The sequence below is a fragment of the Carlito syrichta genome, unplaced genomic scaffold, assembly GCF_000164805.1.
Source record: "Carlito syrichta isolate Samal-C Ts95f unplaced genomic scaffold, Tarsius_syrichta-2.0.1 Scaffold118011, whole genome shotgun sequence".
Lineage (NCBI taxonomy): Eukaryota > Metazoa > Chordata > Mammalia > Primates > Tarsiidae > Carlito > Carlito syrichta.
The window spans coordinates 54,266-72,098 of record NW_007062107.1 but is presented as its reverse complement, the minus strand read 5'-3'; the positions used below and the strand labels follow the sequence as shown (position 1 = coordinate 72,098).

At 50.4% G+C, this 17,833-nt stretch overlaps 3 protein-coding genes across 4 annotated transcripts in view; 2 read left to right on the top strand and 1 right to left on the bottom strand.

Moving 5' to 3' along the window:
* Positions 1–6,670, top strand: part of PPP1R18 (protein phosphatase 1 regulatory subunit 18) — an 8,229-nt gene extending 1,559 nt beyond the window's left edge. Inside the window, exons 1-3 of the mRNA XM_021707457.1 lie at positions 1–276; positions 4,624–4,837; positions 5,777–6,670. The exon at positions 1–276 is cut by the window's left edge and continues 1,559 nt beyond it. Of these exons, the coding sequence (XP_021563132.1) occupies positions 1–276; positions 4,624–4,837; positions 5,777–5,796 (510 nt within the window). The 3' untranslated portion in view covers positions 5,797–6,670. The remainder of the gene's footprint in view (positions 277–4,623; positions 4,838–5,776) is intronic.
* Positions 6,671–10,131: 3,461 nt separating this feature from the next.
* The window catches only part of DHX16 (DEAH-box helicase 16), a 16,418-nt gene continuing 8,716 nt past the window's right edge, over positions 10,132–17,833 (top strand). Inside the window, exons 1-8 of the mRNA XM_008047879.2 lie at positions 10,132–10,549; positions 12,622–12,866; positions 12,955–13,117; positions 13,434–13,490; positions 15,606–15,860; positions 16,057–16,260; positions 16,342–16,533; positions 17,482–17,592. Coding sequence (XP_008046070.1) covers positions 10,343–10,549; positions 12,622–12,866; positions 12,955–13,117; positions 13,434–13,490; positions 15,606–15,860; positions 16,057–16,260; positions 16,342–16,533; positions 17,482–17,592 — 1,434 coding nt within the window. The 5' untranslated portion in view covers positions 10,132–10,342. The remainder of the gene's footprint in view (positions 10,550–12,621; positions 12,867–12,954; positions 13,118–13,433; positions 13,491–15,605; positions 15,861–16,056; positions 16,261–16,341; positions 16,534–17,481; positions 17,593–17,833) is intronic.
* The window catches only part of MRPS18B (mitochondrial ribosomal protein S18B), a 38,454-nt gene continuing 32,854 nt past the window's right edge, over positions 12,234–17,833 (bottom strand). Inside the window, exon 9 of one of the 2 annotated variants that reach the window (XR_002481365.1) lies at positions 12,234–12,316. The gene's annotated coding sequence lies outside the window, so the exon portion shown is untranslated. Of the gene's footprint in view, positions 12,317–17,337; positions 17,370–17,833 lie in introns of those variants that run through there. The other variant, XR_002481364.1, reaches the window with a different exon arrangement.

The following is a 17,833-nucleotide window of genomic DNA, read 5'->3' as shown; positions in this document are numbered from 1 at the left end:
CACCCTGGGGATCCCCTCATGAGCCGTCTGTTCTACGGGGTGAAGGCAGGGCCAGGGGTGGGGACCCCCCGCCGCAGCGGACATACCTTCACAGTCAACCCCCGGAGGTCTATGCCCTCTGCGGCCCCAGCCTCCCCAGCGACAGCTGATGCTGCAGTCCCCGGGGCTGGGAAGAAGCGGTACCCGACTGCTGAGGAGATCTTGGTTCTGGGGGGCTACCTCCGTCTCAGCCGCAGCTGCCTTGTCAAGGGGTCCCCTGAAAGACACCACAAACAGGTAGGGGAGCAGCCAAACCAGACTTCTTAGAAGCCCACTTGTCAGTTCTTTCCGGACTCTGGTCTTTCTTTTTTATACCCCTGTGTTCTTGTCTTCCTCTATTCTTTCTTGTGAATTCCTGCCACCACCCTTCCTCCCTCTTCTCACACACCCTTCCTTCTTGGAACCCTCCTTTTCCATTTTGAGCCCCAAAGATCCTGCCCAGCAGTCAAAGGCTGTCTCTGGGTGTGTCTCTTTCAGGGTGTGCCAGGCTGCTCATTCTCCCTTCCCTCGGGATCTGGCTTTCCTCCCCCCATTTCTTTCCTTCCTTTCTTCTGAGTCTGTGACCCACCCCATCCCAAATCCACAACCTTGAATCTTCGAGGGCAGGGTCACCAGGGTGAAAGCTCTTACAGCTTTCTAGGGGAGAGAATGTCAGGCAGGGCACCTAGGGTGGTGTAGGGGTGGGTTTTGGGTTCTAGGGAGAAGTTAGTGGAGGAAGGCCTCACAGCCTTAAGGAAAGTAGGGCAGAGCTGAGGGGAACATTCTAGGGTAGAGGGGAGGGGGGATGGAACCGGGCTGGCCAAAGAGCAGAGAGAAGGCTTTTGAACCCTGAGTTGGCCCTATGAGAAAGAAACACACAGAGACCATTTGAAGTGGGTGACCTCGGGGTTGCACACCCCCAGCTGGGCCACTGCTTCAGACAGTGCACCCTTTTCTCTCAGGACAAGAAAAGCCTTCTCCTCTTCCAAAATACCCCCACTCCTTGCTCCCCCGTCCTTCCTTCCTGGGCTTCCCCTCCCTCCCCAGAACTGGCTCAGCAATCGGTTTTCCCCTCTCCTCCTGCCATCCTGGCCTATCCCTCCCCTTGGGGTATCAAAAGAGAGAAGTGCATTTAGAGACACAGTGCTGAAAGCAGGGACTGACTGGCCAGGGACTACAGTGGGAGCTGGGAACAGGGGTGGGAGCTGAGACCATCAGAGGTTAGACTTGAACAAGGACATGCAGGAAGTGGGAGCAGCCAGGCTGACTTCTCCCCCTGGCCCTGGCCCTGGCCCTGGCCCAGCTCCTTCCCTATGCACACCCATAGCTTGAAATCTCTAGGGAGAGAGAGGTCTCACACTCAGACTGATCTCAGACTCGGAAGTCCCTCCACTAACACACATCTCCCCAGAGCCTGGAAAACTCAGTCTTATACTCATTCTATGTGTTAACATCCTCAGATTTGTTTTTGTGTGTGTGTGTCCTCGGTGTCAGTGGGAAACCACAGGGATCAAAGATCTGGGTTAAGCTTAGGGGCTCACTTGTTCCTCCCATTTCATCTTCACATGAAGCTTAAGCTCCCATCCCTGAGCCACAATACTTGGGAATCTACCCTGAACCCTCTCACTGCTGCCAGCCCCTTTACCTCCAGGCAGGGCAGGTGCAAAGGAAGACGGTCAGGACATTTTACCAGGATGAGATGTTCAGAAGAGTCACTTCCTATTGAGGTTAGTTTGTGCCTTTGGGGAGAAATGAGCAGAGGGAGACATGAAGCTTTGGGGCCCAAAGCCCAGGGAGCATCTGAGGGGAGCCAGGAGCCCAGCGCAGGGCAGGACCTGTGGTGGTGACCATACCTAGGCCAGGGAGTAGGGGAGCCGGAAGCAGATCACCCAAACAGGAAGCCTGGGGTGGGGGCCGGAAGGCTGGTAGGGCTGAGTGGGGAACGCTGGGCCTGGGCCTGCCAGAACTGTGCTCAGGATGTGGTGAGAGAATAAGGAAGCAGCCTCTAGGGGTGGGGGTGGGGAAGAGGCAGCACAGAGTTCCCCAGACCCAGACACCTTATCCTCCACCCTCACTCAGGACTTCTTCCTTCTGTCAGCACCCTGCTCATCAGGGACTGGTGTGCCTTGTTCCAGCTCTGCTGCAAACCTACTAGCTCAGGGACAGGAAATAGGAGGACCCTGCCACCAATAACCTCTTCTTCTCTGAATAACTACTGTTTGCAAACTTATCCCTGCCATCAGGATAAATCCCAGCCCTGCCACTGGAGACCAGGGGATAGGCCGTGGCTGGTGCCCTTCCCCAGAGGCCCCTTGGGCTAAGAGACCAGCCCCCTTGTGACCTTATATAGCTGATGGGTGAGGAGCCAGTGAGTCACCCCCCTCCCTGCCACCACCTCCCATGCGGGCTGTGCATTCCTGACAGGCCCAGTCAGAAGCTAGTGGGGGGTGAGGAGAGATGCAGGGGGGACAGACACAAACACTGACTGAGAGCAAATAAAATAAATCCTTTTTCAGCATAGATAATAAACTTATCCCAAAAGAGGATATGAAAGTAAAACAGAAATGGGTTCCCAGAAATGTGGGTAATCTGTCAGTAACAGAATCATAAGCAGTCTCTTTTGAGAAGATGGGATATAAGTGATCTGGCTGCTGTCATTTGACTCTACCAGCAGTTCCACAGACATGGACTGGGTGTCAGCTGTGTACAGGCTGGGTTACCCCCAGATTGTTCCCCCAGCATTGGTCCTCTGTTGGGACTTCATCTGAGTTCTGGACAAGCCGGAACCTTACCCACTGTAGCAACTTCCAAGCACCTTTTTACAGCAGATGTGAGCCGAATAAGTAAGTTCTATATTAAGTTAGAAGGTGGAGGCCGGTAATCACGCCTGTAATCCCAGCACTTTGGGAGGCGGAGGCAGAGGCGAGAATTACCTGAGCCCAGGCAACTTGGTGAGACCTCATCTCTACAATATATTTTTAAAATTAGCCAGGTGTGGTGGTGTGCACCTATAGTTCCAGCTACTTGGAAGGCTGAGGAGGAAGGATCGCCCGAGCCCAGCAGGTTGAGACTGTGGTGGCCGTGGGCATGCGACTCCAGTCAGGGCAACAAAGTGAGACTCTGACCCAAAAATAATAAGTTAGAAGGTGGTGATTATGGAGGAAAAAATACCATAGAACAGGATAAGTGGAACTCAGAGTGTCAGGAGATGAGGGAGTGAATATGGCAACTTCAGGATAGAGTGATCAGGAGGGAAGGAGCCATGGGCATATTTGGAAGAAGAGGCCAAAGGAAGCACCAGTACAAAGGCCCTGAGCTGGGAGCGCACTTGGTGGGTTTGAAGGAAACCAAGAAGGCTAGCGTGGTTGGAGTGGAGGATGCCAGAAAGGTGAAGAGAGGAGTGGCACACTGGGAGCATCCTGTAGGCTTTGGCCGGGCTCTGCCTTTTGCTCCCGGTGAGATGAGCCATTGCAGAGTTTGGAGCCAAGGAACCAATATACAGTTCCTGAGTTCCAGCTTCCCATGGGAACCCAGATTACATATGCTATGTGGTCCTTAGTAACTACCTGTCCAGCCACCCTACTGGCTTCTCTCATCTCATGCCCTAGGCCCTTCGGGGATGTAGGGCCAGCCTCAAGTCTTCCCAAACAGATGCCAGTGAAGGTCTGGGTAGATCATCTGGACCTTTCCAAGTCGTTCACATGGAATCCTTCTGTTTGTCTCCCTAATCCCTTTGGCTCCCAGACTTAATCCCACCCTGCCCCTTTCCATTGAGCTTCTTAAGAGGTCAAAGGGGAATGGTAGAAAGGCAGTGAGAACAGCTGGCACTTGCCCGCTCTTGGGGCAGTGTTTACGAAAGTTTTCTGCCCCTTCTCTGGTCTTTTGTCCCTGTCTCTGCCAATTCCTTTGGGCACACTCTCCACCCTCGCCTGAGTTTGTGTGGACTTTCCTCTCTGCCTTTGTCACCTCCCCCAGCTGTACCTTTCAGAGACTCAGGGGCTCATTGTTCTCCCCTGTGTTTTGGGTGAGTTCTCTGGGTCTTTCTGCTGGTCTCTTGTCCCTCCTAGACTCCCTTAGCTGGGATAGGAGAAGAGGAAGATTCCCAGTGTCCTGGGTTTCTCAAGGGACAAGGGGCTGAGGGTATGAAAACCTTGCTTTCAGCGGAGACTCCCTCCTCAGCCAGCTCTTTCCTGCCTGGCTAGCTCAAATATCACCTCCTCTGGGAAGTCTATCTATTGTCCTCACGGCGCCCAAAGATGCAGTTCTGATCACAGGACTTACCTCCGTGTATTTTAATTCTTTTTACCCCCTACCTTCCAACTCTAAAAAGCAGGGACCTTGCTCCTGTATTACTCACTTCTGCTTCCCAGGCCCCTGCCAAAGCACAGAGCAAAGGCTGGTGTTTTGAAATATGACTGACGAGGGAAAATCTAGGATTGGAGAGCCAATATGGAAAGGAAAATGGATCCCAGAGTGGTTAAGGAGGGGAGAGCCAGCGGGGTGCCTAAGTCCCGCCCGCACCCCCACCTTCCACCTGTTCCTCTGCAGGCTTCCCTGGGCTGCCCGCACTGAGCTTGCCGCCTGCCCCCTCTCTCCCTCCTGTAGCTCAAGATCTCCTTCAGCGAGACAGCGCTGGAGACCACGTACCAATACCCCTCCGAGAGTTCTGTACTGGAAGAGCTGGGCCCGGAGCCTGAGGTCCCCAGTGTCCCCAGTCCTCCAGCGGCCCACCCCGACGACGACGACGAGGATGAGGAGGAGCTGCTGCTGCTGCAGCCAGAGCTCCAGGGCGGGCTGCGCACCAAGGCCCTGATAGTGGGTAAGCGGAGGCTCCGTCGGCCCGAGGGCGCCCCCTGCTGTCAAAGCGGATACCGCGGCCCAGGAGGGAAGAGGAGGATTTCACGTTGGTGTTTGGAAGGCGGTTGGCAGATCCTGGAGCCCATCCCGCTCCCTTGACAAATGGGGAAACTGAGGTCCTGGGAAATGAAGTGTGCATTGAGTCTTCAGGTTTCAAAACCAGAACTCCTTCTGAGCGCTGGAATCTATTTAAAAACACAGAGTCTGGGTCAGACAGGCCTAACCTTGAATTCAAGCTTGTCTCTTACTCATGTGATGTCAGAGAAACCATCTGACCTCTGACCTTAGTTTATTATTTATGAAATGAGGTTAATACTTTGGGAGGCCGAGGTGAGAGGATTGCCTGAGCCCTCGGGTTCGAGACCAGCCTGGGCAACTTGATGAGACCTCATCTCTACAGTAAACCAAAAAATTAGTCAGGTGTGGTGGCACATGCCTGTAGTTCCAGCTACTTGGAAGGCTGAGGGGAAAGATTGCCTGAACCCAACAGGTTGAGGCTGTGGTGGCTGTGAGCATGCTGCTGCACTCCATCCTGGGCGACAGAGTGAGACTCCAACTCAAAAAAAAAAGAAAGAAAGAAAGAAAGAAATGAGGTTAATAATAGTTGCCTCCTGGAATTGTCGAAAAGATTAAATAATTTTTATGAAGCACCTAAAATCATGACTGATTACTTAACCTCTCCTGGGGTTATGGTGAGATTAAAGGAATTGTAAGAATGTCTGGCACAGAGTCCAAGCTAAGTGAGTGATGGCTGCAGTTGCTGGTGATAACATGCACTCAAGACATGGAAGATATTACAGAACTTCCTGTATTCCAACTGCCCTTCAGTTCTGGGAGGGGTGGGGAGGGAAGAGGCAGAGGCCCTCACTCATCTTCTGTCATTATTGCCCATCTTATGCAGATGAGTCCTGCCGGCGGTGACTCTTCCAACATAGGGACATACCTCCCTCCTTCCCAGAATTGAAGATCCTGGAGCCCAGAAGATTCAGAGCATCCAGACCGTGAAAATGAGCCTGGACGGGAAGAACCAACATCTTCCAACTTGCCTTCCCCATCCTATTTCTGGGTGCAGAACCAATTGCCCAATTTCTTCCCTAACCCAAGGTGTCCCTGGTGTGGGTGGAGTCAAATGTGCCTGTGCATCCTAGGTCATCCAAGACTGAGCACCAAGTCCTGGGGGGAAGCAAACAACTTACTGGGGGTGGAGATGGAATAATACCACCATCTCCATGGCAGGGTACACTCTCCCCACAGCTTTCCTTGACTCCCCACCACCTTGTGGGGATGTTCAGGATTCAAGCACGCATCTCTCTGGGAGGCCTAGACCCCACTTTATTTACAGGCACATTCCCTCTTGTTTCCTAGGCCACTTGCCCCTTTGTTTACAGCCTCCTCTCTTGACCACAGCCTGGTTTACAAATCCCACCAGCTTCCAGCCCCACCTGCCAAGGTCCCAAGTTTACAAGCCACGCCAACTTGCTGTGTCTGCGTGGAATCCCCTCCCCTGTCCCCTCTGGTCACCTCACTGAAGTCACCTAAGGGTGTGGCTTCCTCCACTTCTACTCAGTATTATTTTGCCTCAGTTTTCCTCAAGAGGGAAGACTGGGAATCTTAACTCTGTACCCCATAATACTTATTTAATTCTGTTCTTCCTAGTGGCTCACAAGTGAATTGTGGTTATGTGGGAGTGACTAAAGAGGCATCTTGTCTCTCTTCTCCCATTGTACCACCTTTATCAATTGCCTGTTTTATTTTTGTTTTTTAACTTTCCATAATAAAATGGAATTCTTTCCAACTCTCCTGCTGCTTCTTATTTAGGGGAAAAAAAAGTGCATGGAGGGAGGTTCTGGTGGTTGTGGGAGGGGAAAATAGTAGGGGATGAACCGGGAACTCAGCACTGACATATGGGAAGCCATGTCTGGGAAGCCATGTATGGGTTTCACTCAGGACAAGCAGGACTGGAAGTGCCACAAGGGCCGACTATGTCAGCTGGATTCATTGCAATAGCTCCACACCTGACAACTAGTAGACACACAAAATTATTTCTGGAATGAATGACTGAACGAATGAATTAGTAGATGAAAAGAACTTCAAAACAAAACAAAACAAAAACAGGCACGGTGTCTCATGTCTATATCCCAGCACTTTGAAAGGCAGAGGCAAGAGGATTTTCTGAATCCAGGGGTTCGAGACAGCCTGGGCAACATGGCAAGACCTCATCTCTACAATAAATAAAAAAATGTGTGGTGGCGCGTACTGTAGTTCCAGCTACTTGTAAGGCTGAGACAGAAGCCCAGCAGGTCAAAACTGAGGTGGCTGTGAGCGTGCCACTACACTCCAGCCTGGGCAACAGAGTGAGACTCAAACTGAAAAAATATAAAATAAAGTAAAACAACAAATAACAAACAAAAAATTGGAAGCAGAGGACACTCTGAGTTGATGGTTTTCAGTATTCAGAAACCTAGTGCAAAGTAAGTAGTCGGGTAATGTATGACACACAACCTATGTGGCTAATCAGGGATATTTACTTCAGGACTCAGGGCCATGAACAGTAAATATGAAATTGCTACAAAATTAAGTAGGTATTATAGAAGTGCAGTTTCCTGGAAAAGGCTATCCTCTGATAGACAATGGATTTTATTTATTTATTTATTTATTTTGAGTTGGAGTCTCACTCTGTCACCCAGACTGGAGTGCAGTGGCTGCTCCCAGCCACTGCAGCCTCGCCTGCTGGGCTCCGGCGATCCTTCCGCCTCAGCCTTCCGAGTAGCCAGAATTACAGGCATGCGCTACCACGCCCGGCTGATTTTTTGATTTATTGTAAAGATGAGGTCTTGCTGCCCAGGCGGGTCTCGAACCCACGGGCTCAGGCAATCCACTCACCTCAGCCTCCCAAAGGCGCGGGATTACAGGCTGAGCCACCGAGCCCGGCTGGATTTTATATTCTTAAGGTTTAAGAACTATTGATAATTCATAGCTTTGCTGCCCAAGTATAGTTGATATAGAGAATTTTCCCATTTCAAATAATATCTTGTACAAACGTGGAACATCTATATTTTACCCATCAGGTCTTTTTGTTTTTTAGGTCTCCAGGATGATAAAGACATGATTGCACAGTTACAGTCCTTCTACCACTACAGCAGGTTTGAGGTTTCCTCTTGTCTCTTCTTTTGGAGGTCCTAAGAAATAAAATAAAATAAGCTGAACTTGTTACCTGATGCTCTGCCTCTGATGTTTGACCCTGCTTCATACTTTTATGATTAATTGGACTTATCAGACACTACTATTAGGAAATGAAACATTGTTATCCCAATGAATAGCTATAGGATCTACATCATTGATTTCTTGTATACATTGCTTTCTGTTTCTGAGATGGATTGTGAGCACCCTTGGTATCTCAGAGCTTCCCGCCTCTGTTTTCCTGGGTCACAATTGACTAGGATCTTCACCTAATTTAAACATTCTGTTTCCCTCCATGCCCAGCCTTTTTCTGAACTGGCTCACTCTTTGGACCCTTTGCTTGTTTCCTTGCTAGTAAATTGAAGACCTTTAGCATATGCTTAAGATCAATTTGTCAGGCCGGTCTCTGTGGCTCAGCCTGTAATCCCAGCAATTTGGGAGGCTGAGGCGAGTTGATTGCCTGAGCCCACGGGTTCAAGACCTGCCTGGGGCAACTTGGTGAGACCTCGTCTCTACAATAAATCAAAATTAGCCAAGTGTGGTAGAATATGCCTGTAGTTCCAGCTACTTGGAAGGCTGAGGTGGAAGGATTGCAGGAGCTCAGCAGGTCAAGGCTGCGGTGGCTGGAAGCATGCCACTGCACTCCAGTCTGGGTGACAGAGTGAGACTCCAACTCAAACCCCCCTCCAAAAAAAAAAAAAACCAAATAGAGGTGAGTCTCACTGTGTTGCCCAGGCTGGTCCTGTACTCCTGGACTCAAGGGATCTTCCCACAGTGTTGAGCTTACAGGCATGAGCCACTTTTATTTCATTTCATTTTATTTTATTTGAGTTGGAGTGTTACTCTGTCGCCCAGACTGGAGTGCAGTGGCACGCTCCCGGCCACCGCAGGCTTGACCTGCTGGGCTCCAGCGATCCTTCCGCCTCAGCCTTCCACGTAGCTGGAACTACAGGCGCGCGCTACCACGCCCGGCTGATTTTTTGATTTATTGTAGAGATGAGATCTCTCCTGCCCAGGCGGGTCTCGAACCCGCGGGCTCAGGCAATCCACTCACCTCAGCCTCCCAAAGGCGCGGGATTACAGGTTGAGCCACCGAGCCCGGCAGCTTGTTTTAAAATAAGCAGCTACCAGTGAATTTCTCAGGCTGTTAGCAAAAATGCAGAACAGAGTTTGCCCATTCGTTAGTTTGGAGTTTTTTGTTTGTTTGTTTGTTTGTTGTCTTTAACACCTTTCCCCAGTTCCCAAGTTTCTTCCCGCCTAGCGGTCTTCCCTCATGCCTAACCTATCTTCACTCCTTCAGCGGGTACCAGTCCTAACAAAGGTCGCTCCTAGTCAGCACGGGCTATTATATTATTTCATAAGCATGGACGCGAGCCTCCAATTTGAAATAGAATTTGTGCTCCCCTTTACCATGTATTATTTTTGACTCCATAGAACTTACATATTACTTATTTATTCCCCCATAGACTTCTTCTTCTTCTTCCTTTTTTTTTTTTTTTTTGAGTTGGAGTCTCACTCTGTCGGCCAGGATGGAGGGCAATGGCATGCTCACGGCCACCGCAGACTCAGCCTGCTGGGGTCAGGTGATCCTTCTGCCTCAGCCTTCCAAGTAGCCGGAACCACAGGCACACGCCATCACGCCCAGCTAATTTTTTGATTTATTGTAGAGACAAGGTCTCACCAAGTTGTCCAGCCTGGTCTCGAACCCCTGGACTCAGGCAATCCTCTTGCCTCCGCCTCCCAAAGTGCTGGGAATACCGCTTGAGACACCGCGCTCCCCCCACCCCCATAGATTTTTCATTACTTATTTATTATGTATCTTGTCTCTCCCCAACCCCAGACGTAAATTCGGCAAGGGATTTTGTCTGATTTGTTCTCGGCTGTATCCCCAGCGACTGAAACCAACGAGGGCGCACACATTAGGCCGTCATACAGTTCATTTGTTGAATGAATGAGTGAGCGAAGCACCCACAGATTGACCATCTGGGGGCGTCAGAGAGATTGGGTAGTGCGGAAATGAAAGATGTATTTCCCCGAGCTTCGGGTATGCTTTCGCGAGAGTTGAACTCTCTCGGCCACCGTAGGGCTTAGGCCGGGAAAGAGCAGCCCCTTCCGGGCTTCGCGGTACGGGAAGACGGCTTTGGGCCGTCGGAAACCCAACCCAGCGGTCCTGAAACGGTTCTCTTGAGGCCTGAGGTTCCGGCCAAGGGTTCCAGGCCTTGGCCCACCCGGCCGCCAGCGCGGCAGCTCCGAACGCTTCAGGGCGGGAGCGGGACCGTGGGTCGCCATGGCGACCCCCGCGGGGTTGGAGCGCTGGGTTCAGGACGAGCTGCACTCGGTGCTGGGTCTGAGCGAGCGGCACGTCGCCCAGTTCCTGATCGGTACCGCGCAGCGCTGCGCCTCGGCCGAGGAGTTCGTGCAGCGCCTGCGAGACACCGACACCTTGGACCTCAGCGGACCGGCGCGGGACTTCGCCCTGAGACTCTGGAACAAGGTGACGCGAGTGTGGGGCGGGGCTCGGCGTGGGAACGGCGAGGGAGAGGGCGTGAGCCCGGGAGGGGCCCTGGTCTTTGTCCAGGTAGACTGGCCTAGCGGTCCATGGAAGAGTTAAGTAAGCTCAGTTCACAAGCACTCATCCTTTGTCCGTTGTCGCCTAGACTGTGCCAGGTGTCAGACGTCCAGCCAAGTGGAGAAGATCCGGGAAGGCTTAAGTGTGTGGGTTAAGGGCTGTAGAACAGTGTTTCTCGAACTTTTAACAGGCATATGATCCATCCAGGGCCCTGGTTAAAATGTAGATTCCTTTCGGTAGGTATCTTAGTTTCTGCATATCTAAGACGTTTTCAGGTGATCCTGACGGACTACACTTTGAATAGTGAGGCTATAGAAGAGATGTGTGCTATCGGGAGGCAGAAAAGGTGATCAGGAAAAGCGAGCCCAAAGATTCCCTGGAATTTGCCAGGTAGAGAAGGGGAAGGAGTAAAGGTATAATAGGTGAGCTCCTGGAAGACAGGGCTGTGCGTTTCTTGTCTTTATATTCTTCCTACCTAACAGAACAATGCTCAGTATGCATATAGGAAGAGTGAAAGTTAAGAGAATGGCAGATAGCCTGGTATGGCTGTCCCATATGGCGCTTGGTGAGAGATTAGGTAAGAATGTAAGTGCTGTGAGGGTAAGGGCTTTATGTTTCTGTTCACTAGTGTATTCATGGAGTCTGATAACACTGCCAGACATGTGACAGCATTGTCAAATTGCAAAATAATCTTTGTAGCATGTCAGTCCTTGTGTAGGGATGATTTCATTATTGGGAAGAGCAGAGCTGTGAGAAAGAGCCTAAGCAATTGAGAACTGGGTTTAAGAATGTAAGCTTCACAGGCACGGTGGCTTATGCCTGTAATCACAGTACTTTGGGAGGTGGAGGCGAGAGGATTGCCTGAGGTCATAGGTTTGAGACCAGCTTGGGCAACATGGCGAGACCTCGTCTCTACAATAAATTTTAAAAAATCATCTGGGCATGGTAGTGTGCACCTGTAGTTTCAGCTACTTGGAAGGCTGAAGCGGAAGGATCACCAGAACCCAGCAGGTCAAGGCTGCGGTAACTGTGAGCTTGCCACTGCACTCCAGCCTGGGTGACAGAGTGAGACTCCGACTCAAAAAAAAAAAAAAAGTAAGCTTCAGACTGTGTGCAGTGGCTCACACCTGTAATCCCAGCACTTTGGGAGGCTGAGATAGGTGGATTGCTTGAGCCCAGGGGTTCAAGACCACACTTAGATTTCCCCAAAGGAATTTTGAGTTCCTGTCTCCACAAAAATTCAAAAAAATTATCTGGACTTGGTAGCAAACACCTGTAGTCCCAGCAAATTGAGAGACTGAGGCAAAAGGATTTCCAGGAAACTGTGTTGAGCCATGATTGTGCCACTGCACTCCAGCCTGGGTGACAGAGAGACCCTGACTCAAAAAGAAAAAAGGAATGTAAGCTCCACGAGGGCAGGAATTTTTGTCTTTTTTTTTTTTTCAGTTGGCGTCTCAGTCTGTCACCCAGGCTGGAGTGCAGTGGCATGCTCACAGCCACCGCAGCCTCCACCTGCTGGGCTCAGGTGATCCTTCTACCTCAGCTTTCCAAGTAGCTAGAACTACAGGCATGTACTACCACACTCAGCTAACTTTTTGATTTATTGAAGAGACTGGGTCTCACCAAGTTGCCCAGGCTGGTCTCAAACCCCTGGGCTCTTGCCTTGGCCTCCCAAAGTACTGGGATTACAGGCTTCAGCCACCACACATGGCGATTTTTGTCTTTTTTGTCTTTTCCTGTATCCCTAGTACCTAGCAAGTACCTGGCACATGGAACAGGCTTTAATGAATGTTTGTTGAATGACTGAAAGGAAATTCACAATCTAAGGGGCCCCCATTCAGGATGATGTACATGGGGTGAAGCCATGTGGAGGGAGAATGAAGGTTGGTTTAAGAGCAAGTAATCTATTAAATTAAAAATGGAGTTAAGTAGGCGGACAGAGATCAGGAGTTGATCAGCACTCCTTATCTTCCCCTGTCTTCCCTTCTCCTTTGAAGGTACCAAGGAAGGCGGTAGTAGAAAAGCCAGCTCGAGCAGCAGAGCGAGAGGCCCGAGCCCTGCTAGAGAAGAACCGATCTTATAAGTTGCTGGAAGACAGTGAGGAAAGTAGTGAGGAAACTGTAGGTAGGGCTGGGAGCAGCCTCCAAAAGAAGCGAAAAAAACGGAAACACCTCAGGAAAAAGCGCCAGGAGGAGGAGGAAGAAGAGGAGGAAGAGGCTTCTGAGAAAGAGAAGAAGACAGGGTAAGTTAGAGCAGGGTGAGAAAGGATGGGGCAGATGGATGCTAAAACTTCTTGATGCCCTTACTGAATCCCCTGGGCTGGGCCGTAGGGGAAGTAAACAGCAGAAGGAGAAGCCAGAGTCGGAGGATGAGTGGGAACGGACAGAGCGGGAACGCCTTCAGGACCTGGAGGAACGTGATGCTTTTGCCGAGCGAGTTCGGCAGCGGGACAAGGATCGGACTCGAAATGTCCTGGAGCGGTCAGACAAGAAGGTGCGTAGGAAAAGCATGTTCTGTAAATCCCCAGAATCCCTAGATGAAATCCAAGGTTGACTGTGACTACAGAGATAGGGATCTCTGGGAAGACAAGAGACGGTCTCTAGTGATATGTTTATTTCTGTCGTAAGAAGACTCCGTGGGTCCTATGACTAAGGCAACTTTCTGCTGTACTAGGAGCCATAGAGATTCCTCACTGGAAGGGAACATTACTTTGGTGTACATCTAGAATTGTTATTCTAGAGGGGAATGGCTGTCAGTATGTGGGGGCTTTTCAGCCTCATACCCCTCCACTCTTGGTTATTTCTCCTAGGCTTATGAAGAGGCTCAGAAGCGCCTCAAGATGGCTGAAGAAGACCGGAAAGCCATGGTAAGTCCCAGGGCCCAGGAAGCCAAGATCAAAGACAAAAGGAAAGACCTTCTGATGGAATGGTTAGATGTAGGGAGAAAGGATACAGAGGAAGTGCAGTGGAGGTGCTGATGGGATAGTCAGATCTCTAGAAAAGGGAGCATGGTTGACAGGAGCCAGCTGAGGATAGGCTTATATTATTGAACGAAGGAACCCTCTCGAGTTGTAGAGGGAAGGAAGCTACCACAAGCCCTCATTGACTCTTTGCTTTAGAATGAAAATATACTGTGTTTTAATGAGTGAAATTGTGAGCTTTCCCTTTCCCTGAGACAATGAGATGAGAGGCAGCTAGAGTGTTGCCAAGGGGGTAGCTGGAGGACAGGTCAGGACAGCTGTTCCACTGCCCGGAGATGTACTGACCAACTTGGGCACACCATCTCCAAATACTTTCCTTACCAGGGTATAAGTCCTTCACTCCCTATGTGGCTTTGTGATCTCCATGTGATTTCCTGAGTTGGTCTTCTTACTGGACAGGAAAAGAGCTCTTGTAATTCATGAACTGGACTTTTAAAATGGTGTGAGTTTAGGTAGGGTAGGCAGTTTTCCAAAGGCCTGGTCTTGTCAAGTAAAGTCACACTAAGATTTCCCCAAAGGAATTTTGAGTTCTTGGAGTTTAATCTTAGTCTAGACAAACTTTACCCAATTTCCACTTTTTTTTTCTTTTGAGTTGGAGTCTCACTCTGTCTCCCAGGCTGGAGTGCAGTGGCACACTCATGGCCGCTGCAACCTTAACCTACTGGGCTCAGGCGATCCTTCTGCCTCAGCCTTTCAAGTAGCTGGAACCACACTATTGTGGTTCCACAATATAGTGCACGCCACTATTCCCAGCTAATTTTTTGTTTTATTGTAGAGATGAGGCCTCACCAAGTTGCCTGGGCTGGTCTCGAACCTATGGGCTCAGGCAATCCTTTCACTTCGGTTGGGATTACAGGTGTGAGCCACCATGCCCGGCATTTATTTATTTATTTTTAAAGCCATGTATTTCACTCACTGAAAGATTTGGCCATGATCATAAACTCCATTTTAAGCCTTGACGGAACAAACAAGAAAAGCCAAGCAACTAATAGAACCAGGGCCCCCAAGGTTTTGCCCCTACAGTGGACAAGGTTGTTGTGATCACAGAGAAGATAATGTTACCATAGTGTAAGGGATCATGGTTAGAGCCGAGGAGGACATTAAGGATATTACCATTTTTCTACTGTTGTCCATAATGTGTCCTGAAAAGCCTGTATCAAAGATAAATGTAGCCGGGCTCAGTGGCTCAGCCTGTAATCCTGCGCCTTTGGGAGGCTGAGGTGAGTGGATTGCCCGAGCCCGCGGGTTCAAGACCTGCCTGGGCAACTTGGCGAGGCCTCATCTGTACAGTAAATAAAAAAAAATGAGCCGGGCGTGGTAGCGCACACCTGTAGTTCTAGCTACTTGGAAGGCTGAGGCAGAAGGATCGCCAGAGCCCAACAGGTCGAGGCTGCGGTGGCCAGGAGCGGCCACTGCACCAGTCTGGGCGACAGAGTGAGACTCCAACTCAAAAAAAAAAAGATAAATATTTGGAAGCCAAGTGACATGTAAAACTTTTTATAGTTTTCTCCCTTCCTCAAACTACATTCAGTTTAAGACCAGGGAGCATCTAAGTGGGGTTGAAGATTGCCTACTGTTGGCACCCCTAGTGGTTTCCATCTTTGTCTAAATTGTTTTCAGTTTGAGTCTTACACTTCTAAATACTGGATGAACCTTTTTGTTTTCCTCTTTCTACTAATTTGAATAAAATTGTAAGAGTAAAATACGAAATACTCAACTATTTCCCTGATATATTGGTATTGACAAACATGGTAACACCCAGAAGGACCTTCCAGCTGGGTTCTGCTGCTGGAAGTCAGTGCATGGGGTCAGCACATGATATCCAAAGAGGCCCAGCTGCGGGCATGTGACTGGTCTGGTTGTACATTGCAGAGGGAAGGTGGAGGGTACATCTTTAGGTTCTCACACCTGCTTGTGAGAATTTTTTTCTCTTAGGGGTTGGTAGAGAAAGGATTTGCTGCTCCAGCAAGATAAGGATTTGACTGTCTTTCTCCAACCCAGGTCCCCGAGCTGCGGAAGAAATCCCGCCGAGAGTATCTGGCTAAGAGAGAGCGAGAGAAGCTGGAGGACCTGGAGGCAGAACTAGCTGACGAGGAGTTCCTTTTTGGGGATGTGGAGCTGAGCCGTCATGAGCGGCGGGAGCTCAAATACAAGCGGCGAGTGCGGGATCTGGCCCGCGAGTACCGGGCAGCTGGGGAGCAGGAGAAGCTAGAGGCTACAAATCGCTACCACATGCCCAAGGAAACCCGAGGACAGGTGAAGCAAAGTGGCATCTGCATTAGCCACGGTCTGGAAAATAAGAGAGGGAAGGTTTCAGGGCTTGGGCAGTACCTTGGTCGCCCCCTTTGTTACCTTGCCTTTCCCAGTGGGCAGTGGGTGGGGGTATTGACAGGAGAGGAAGGAGCTGGGCAGAGAGGCATCCTCTGTCTTCACGTATCTCCTCTCTCCACAGCCAGCTCGAGCTGTGGATCTAGTGGAGGAGGAATCAGGCGCCCCTGGGGAGGAACAGCGGCGCTGGGAGGAGGCCCGGCTTGGGGCAGCTTCCCTGAAGTTTGGGGCTCGAGATGCTGCCTCCCAGGAGCCCAAGTATCAGCTGGTGCTGGAAGAGGAGGAGACCATTGAATTTGTCCGGGCTACTCAGCTCCAGGGTGACGAGGTGAGAGAGAAAGATCAGGGACATTCTGAGGAGGACCTGAAGCTGGTTGTCCACATGACACCCCTTCTTCCCTTTCCTTAGGAGCCATCAGCTCCACCCCCTTCAACCCAGGCCCAGCAGAAAGAGTCCATCCAGGCCGTCCGCCGCAGCCTCCCAGTGTTCCCGTTTCGCGAGGAGCTCCTGGCTGCTATTGCCAGTCATCAAGTCCTCATCATTGAAGGCGAGACAGGCTCAGGGAAGACCACCCAAATCCCACAGTATCTCTTTGAGGAGGTACAGTCTCACACCCTCCAGCTTGCCAGGGCACCAGGCATTGATGAGGACAGTCCTGTCAGAGTTCCTTTTACGTAACATCTTGAATAGTTGTGTACTGTCTTTTCTACTAAACCATGAAGTTCTTGAGAATAAAGACCTTACCACTTTCACATTTCTGTTTTCACTTCCTGCCACAGTGTCCATACCTGGTAGGCATTCAATTTGTTCAGGTTGGAAGGATGTGTAGATGAATAAATAGATGGAGTTGGGTATATGTGAATGTGGACCTCCCCATACTCCAACCCAGCCTGGCCTCCACTCCTCTGCAGGGGCCAGAAAACGAGGAGCAAAAGGACTGTCTTTCTGTTTTTTTACCTTTTTTTCACTTCTGGGTCTACCTTAGCTGATCTTGTTCTTTTCCAGTTTAAGTCTAGTAGAGCCCTGAACTTGACTGCTCGGGGCTGTGTGAGAACCCCATTGAGAACTATAGTTCTGTCATCCTATCTAGTTTGCCCTTTTCTCATTTTTAGCTTCTGTCTGTTCCCTTCTTTCATCCTACTCTGCCTGATTTTTTTTTTTTTGAGATGGAGTCTCACTCTGTCACCCAGGCTGGAGTTCAGTGGCACGCTCACAGCCACCGCAGCCTTGACCAGCTGGGCTCAAGTGATCCTTCTGCCTCAGCCTTCCAAGTAGCTGGAACCACAGGCATGTACCACCATGCATGCCTGGCTGATTTTTTTATTTATTGTAGAGACGAGGTCTTGCCATGTTGCTCAGACTGATCTCGAACCCCTGAGCTCAGGTAATCCTCTCACTTCCACCTCCCAAAGTGCTGGGATTAAAGGCATGAGCCACTGTGCCCGGCTTACCCTGACTGATTTTTACAACTTCTTTCTCTGAATTATGACTGGACCACAGGGGAAAATATTTAGCAAAGAGAAAACCTCTTTCTTCCTTGTCATTTAGGGTTACACAAAGAAGGGTATGAAGATTGCCTGTACCCAGCCCCGGAGAGTGGCAGCCATGAGTGTGGCGGCCCGTGTGGCCCGGGAGATGGGTGTGAAGCTCGGAAATGAGGTGAGATATCTGAGTTTTGAGGGGTGAGAGGAGCCATCAGGCTGTGGGACTCAATCCACACTACCCTCACAGCCCCAGAGTACACATCTGGGTGCTGCCGACTTCTCTTATTTCCAAGTTCCCTTCAGGGCACACCAGCCCACTCAGTTGCTAATGGCCCCTTTTTTTTTTTGAGTTGGAGTCTCACTCCCTCACCCAGAGTGGATTGCAGTGGCCGCTCCCGGCCCCCGCCGCCCCGACC